The 5667-nt window shown below is 30.7% G+C and overlaps 1 protein-coding gene across 1 annotated transcript; it reads left to right on the top strand.

The window, feature by feature from the left end:
* The first annotated feature begins 1652 nt into the window (after nt 1-1652).
* Nucleotides 1653-5180, top strand: LOC145742947 (uncharacterized). Its single transcript, XM_082560792.1, has 3 exons — nt 1653-1755; nt 1957-2027; nt 2487-5180. The coding sequence occupies exons 2-3, from the start codon at nt 1971-1973 to the stop codon at nt 5070-5072; spliced, it is 2643 nt and encodes an 880-aa protein (XP_082416918.1). The 5' UTR covers nt 1653-1755; nt 1957-1970; the 3' UTR covers nt 5073-5180.
* The last annotated feature ends 487 nt before the right edge of the window (nt 5181-5667 follow it).

The raw sequence follows: 5667 nt of genomic DNA, 5'->3' as shown, positions 1-5667 counted from the left end.
AAATGGCATTTACTTGTATTTATTAATCTAATAAATCTTAAAATTTTGTTAACTTGTTTATAATGATTTTTTTGTTATTAATTTTTTGTTTTATTATGCAAAGTAATTTTAAACTAAATTAAACTTTTCATTCACTGTGGTTAAGATTGCCAAAAAAAAAAAAAAAAAATGTTTTATATCAAATTTTCAACTATTAAACATTTTTGCCGCCTTTTAAACTTTTTAATTTTTTAATCCAATATTTATGCGAATATTTTAATTAAAAATGTGAATTTATAGTGTATATATGTAAAAAATTAATTCTGTATTTAAAAAATTTAAATAAAAAAAGCTTTTGCACAAAAAAATGTACTACTAGAAATAAAAAAGACGAAAGGTTTTGGTAAAAGCATAAGTTATGTAAAGGTTAGGGGTAAAAACTTAATAAATCCTTGTAATATAATAATAACAAACTATTTTACCACTGAAATTAAAAGTTTAATGAACTTTTGGTATTTTTTGTTACACAATGGATTTCTTAGTCACGCGATACGGGAACAAAGGTTTGAATTTATTGTTGACATGACAAACAGACTTGCGCAATGTTTACTCTTAAAACAATATTGATTTGATTTTACGCAATACCAAACTTAACGATCGATAAACCAAATAAATATTTCACTAAATTAATTCATTTCGAAATAAAATATAAATAGCATGTTGTCCTAACGTAAAGTTATTGTGCAATATAATTCAAACAAAATATTTTCTAAATTGAAAAATATTAAAACCTACTCTGCGTAATTTTGAAACACAAATAAATGCTACTAAAATAAAAAACAAAATATATATTAGCAAACTGAAAAAAATTGTAGAGTTTTTTAAACGTTGCAAAATTACATGTCAAGCATTTTTAAATGCGATATTATGTCATGTTGGTTTGAAGTCAAATCTACCAAATGAAAATACCAAATGGAAACACTAAAATGTAAACAAACGTTAAGTACATGCTAGAACATGTAAATGACTATTTGTGTTACTTGATGGCATGATACTATGGTCAAAATAATTTATATTGAACTTTAACCACTAGAGCTTGATTACGTCATTACACATTAATCTATTTTCGTTCACTCTCCTTACGCATTTTATTTTCTCTTTAGTACGAGTTCTTGAAGCCACTAATTAGATTAAAAATCCAGTAAGCTATAAATCGAGGTATAAGCTTACCGTTATTTCGCGTGGTAGAATGTTTGTTAGGTAAATAAAACGTTGTGTAGATTGCCCACAATTTGACTACAAAAAAATCAAAGTGTTAGTATCACAATAATGATGTGAATAAGGTATAGGAATTTCAAAAAAATTCAACTAGCTTTATCCTATTGTGATGTACGAATTAAATTTAACTAGTTTCATTCTATTGTAGTGTACGAATTAAATTTAACTAGTTTCATTCTATGGAAGTGTATGTTAAGGTAGTAATTTTATATTGAGCAAAGTAGGCTACAATATATTTTTTTATATGTCATGTAATGAACAGGTAGAGAAAAGTTTATTTTTGATACAAAACTTGTTAAAATTTTTTTTTTAAATTAAAAAAAATGTAGCATACCAGTTAATAGAACTAACTGAACACCATTACAGCATTTTAACAGCGTTTAAACAAATATAACCAGAATGTTTATGTTGTTGTAGAGACAGTTTTATTTTAATTTTCCTAAAGCAGTAAAGTGTATTGTTTTAAGCATCAGAAAGCTGTTATATTTTCACCGATAGGTAAGTTAAATATAATTTTATTGTTAGCATTATCAAGTGATTAATAATAAAATCTACAGCTTAATACGTGAACTCACATTGTAAACCAACATTTTAATGTTAAGTTATAGGGTTATAGTTTGTGGTGTTACGTAAGATAATGAATTGGTTTTGATTATATTAATAAATATCAGAACTTATGAACTACTTATTTATTTTTAGATAATTAAGGTATCATGGGAATACCAGATAGTACTCAATTTCCGCCGCTTGTGAAAAAACCATTGGACATTGTAAGCTATTTGGTGTATATTTAGTTTTGTATGTGTTTGAAAATGTAAATATATTTTTCTCTTCGTAAATTATTGATGTAATGGAAAACTGGCTTTATTTTGTTTAACTTTATGCTTAAAGTAGAATATACAACGGCAATGTAGATTTTATAAACTGGCAATTTGCAATAAGTTGGGATAAAAGTATATAGACTTTTCAAAAAACAAAACACAACACTGCTTTTGTGTGGGTGGCAGTCGCTTGTCATGCCGATTAACGTTCAAGCTTATAAGCTATCTACTTTAAGTATAATATTAAGCTACTACTATTGAATAATATGCCCACTTATTTAACAGTAGTTGTTCTTAAAAGTTTTTCGATAATTGAAAAAATAATAAAATTTATGATGTTTTATTATGGCACGTGTATTTATTTATTAAAACTTTGTTAAAAAAATAGTTTTTTTTGCATTATTACAGAAAGAAAACGTCGAATCTGTGATAAATGCTAAAAATGAGTTCAGTAAAAACCGAGTTGTGCAACTGTACGGAGATCGAGGCACCGGGAAAAAATACACGGCAAAATGTCTTCTACATGATACCCCTGAAACTTGGAAAGTTTCTATTAGTAGTAAATCGTCATTAATTTCTGAATTTGAAAAGATATGTCATGATTTTAAAAGAATGAAGGTAAATTTAGGTGGGGAAAACGTGTTTCAGGAACTCGTTAGAATGTTAAACGATGGAAACTCGGAAACTACCTTTTGGATAACTTTATTGCCAGAATTTCAAAGCGAAAAAGACGCCATATTTTTAGTACGAAATGCCATCCAAGAAGTAATAAACCATGATAATATTGCTGTCAAGCTTTTGTTTGTTACAAGTGGAAAGGATATTTTATTTACTGACCAGGAATCTCGGGCAATGAGTCGTTTTCGAAAGGTCGAAATCACTGGATTTAATGAAAGAGAAGCTATCGATTACCTGCTGGATAATATTCCATATAAAATTAATTCATTTGAATCAACACCTAATATTGCAAACGGTGACAGAGAAGATGCAAAACAACTAGCAAATTTTTATAACGGCAGACCTATTAGCTTATTTGCTGCTCGACTTTTTTGCGAGAACTACAATATGCCATACAAACATTACCTAAGAATAATGAAAACTACTTCTATTTCTGTTATGGTTATCAAAACCACAATTTCAATGCTAAAGAAAGTTTCAAATGTCAATGCCAATGTTAGTGCTTATGTTGCTCTTAACAACTTAAACGGTTTGAATAAGGAAAACGTAAACACCAATTTAAAAAACGATGAAAAACTTCTTCAAGTTTGGCGTTATTTCAAGCACGACAACTTACCAGTGATGCTAGTGTCAAAAATAATGCAACTACTGCGAGGCGAATCAACAAACATCAAGTATACGTCAGATGAGGTCCATGCCTTGAATATTATGGAAACCTACGACGTTATTGCCCGTCTAAAATTTAAAGGTGTAACCTTCACAACCTTCGACTATCCGAATGGATATATCACAATTCCAGAATGCGAGATACCTAGTAAAACTAATACGGAAAGTTTAAGCGTTGCTGTCGATTCAGTGATTGGTATATTAGACAAGGATAATCGACTTGTGGCCGATAATAACTTACTTCAGGATTTAAAGCACCACAAGCAAGCATTGTGTCAAAAACTTAAAACAGAAATTTGTGATTTGGATGACAACGTGGAGGCAAACTTCCTTTTATCCATGAAAATGTGTCGGGTGTTTGAGCTGCTGGGCCAGGCTAACTTGCAAGGAGTTTATAAAAAGGACTCACTTGAACCTTTATGGAAAGCAGCAGAGTTTGCTTGGAATGTCATTTGCGCTATTAGTGACAGTAAATTGAAAAAATTCTTTAAAATTTCAAACAAAAGTGGCAAAATGTTAGACTATACGACTGACGCTAACCCACAAAAAGTCGCGGTCGCCGTGGTTCAGAAATGTATTAAAGCAGGCAACAACATTGCAGACGAATACATCGACAAATATGTTCTTCAAACCCTCAAGTTAAACCAGGACAATTTTGAAAGCTTTGCGGTTAACATAACTCATAAAAATCAGGCAATTTCTAATGAAAGTGCAAGGCTAATGCTTTCTACTATTCAAGATGTTGTGGACAAAAAGCATTCACTCACCACTGGCCACGTTAAACTATTACGTGAAACAACAAACCTTCTTACGATTGAACAACTGAAAAAGGTATTTTTCTCCGAACGACTTGCAAGCATTTTCCATATCTACGGAAGACAGGTCTTGTACAGAAAAGAAGAAATGGAAGAGATTGACCAACAGAAATGCGAGTATTTTGCTCTCTTATCTTATTACATTGCCATGGAAGTTCATAAGGTAACTGGCATAGGTCTACTACACGAATATATCACTTCTGCAAATTCTATTTTACCCCGAAAATTGCAAAATCGTGAATCTAATTGGGATGAACTCTACAGACAAGCCAAAGCACTACTTGATGATAAGGGCGACCTATATGACGAAGGAAAGTATCAGCTAGTTACTGGTACACCTTACACTATGCTTAATGCCTACAAATATATGATTAAGGCGCACTGCAGGGCTTTTAAATGTAGCGGGTTTGAGAAAATGGACGCAGATACGAAGAGTAAGTGGAATAAGGAATGTAACCTACTGGTGGAAATTGCTGACAAAAATTTTGAAATTAACATGGCGGCCAGCTGTATCATCCAGGCTATGAAATATTACGGCGCAACAGGCCAATATGAGAAAGCTTTCAGTGCATTTGATCTAGCTTGGGAACGACCCCATCCTTTTAAACCAGGCGACCGTGTTGGCATAATTTCAGCACTTCCCAATACTAAAGCATGGGGCATATACAACCTTGCTTTAACCACCACAAAATACCTGGAAAAAGAAGAAACAAATCAACAAGCAAAGATCTTACGTAGAAACAATGCTGTTACCCACAAATTACCCGACCTAGAGCTCGCAAAAACTCCCGAGAAACTACGGCTTAGAATAACTGAGCTATTCGAGAATTTGTAGTGTTTTGTGTATGTAGAGTTAATTTAGCTACCCTATATAATATTGCATTTAATTTAATAATGATTAAATATGTATGTATTATATCACTTAGTTTATGTAATCAATATAATAGCGTGAGTAAATATGTTCATAAAAGTTTTGAATGTATGATTTCAATATAACAGGTAAATAGTGTTCAAAAGCATATAAAAGGTAAATAATGTACGTTAACAACTAACAGCCAAAAAACAAAATTTATTATTACACTTTTTTCTATCACCTTAAGAAGAGTTTTTTTAAATATTTTATCGAACAGGGTGCGCTAGTGAGTCGTGTTTAAGTTATGGGGTATTGTAAATTAACACCGCATATAGGCTTACTGATGGTAAACGGATAATAATCTTTTTTGTAAAATAATTTAGATACAATATCTAATTTAAAATGTCAGAAAATTTAAACAAGTTTTGATAATTTTGTGTAACACTGCCTGTAATATTAAAATAAGATAGATTTAAGGCAAAAACTGTAAAAATAAAAAATGACTTATAAAAACATGCTTTTAGTGCAAAATTAAAAATTTTGAATACAAAGTGTAATATTTTTAGCATGTACCCCT

This window comes from Corella eumyota, chromosome 2 (genome assembly GCF_963082875.1).
Source record: "Corella eumyota chromosome 2, kaCorEumy4.1, whole genome shotgun sequence".
Taxonomy (NCBI): Eukaryota; Metazoa; Chordata; class Ascidiacea; order Phlebobranchia; family Corellidae; genus Corella; species Corella eumyota.
The sequence above is the reverse complement of the archived record's forward strand: the minus strand, read 5'-3'. Positions and strand labels throughout refer to the sequence as shown.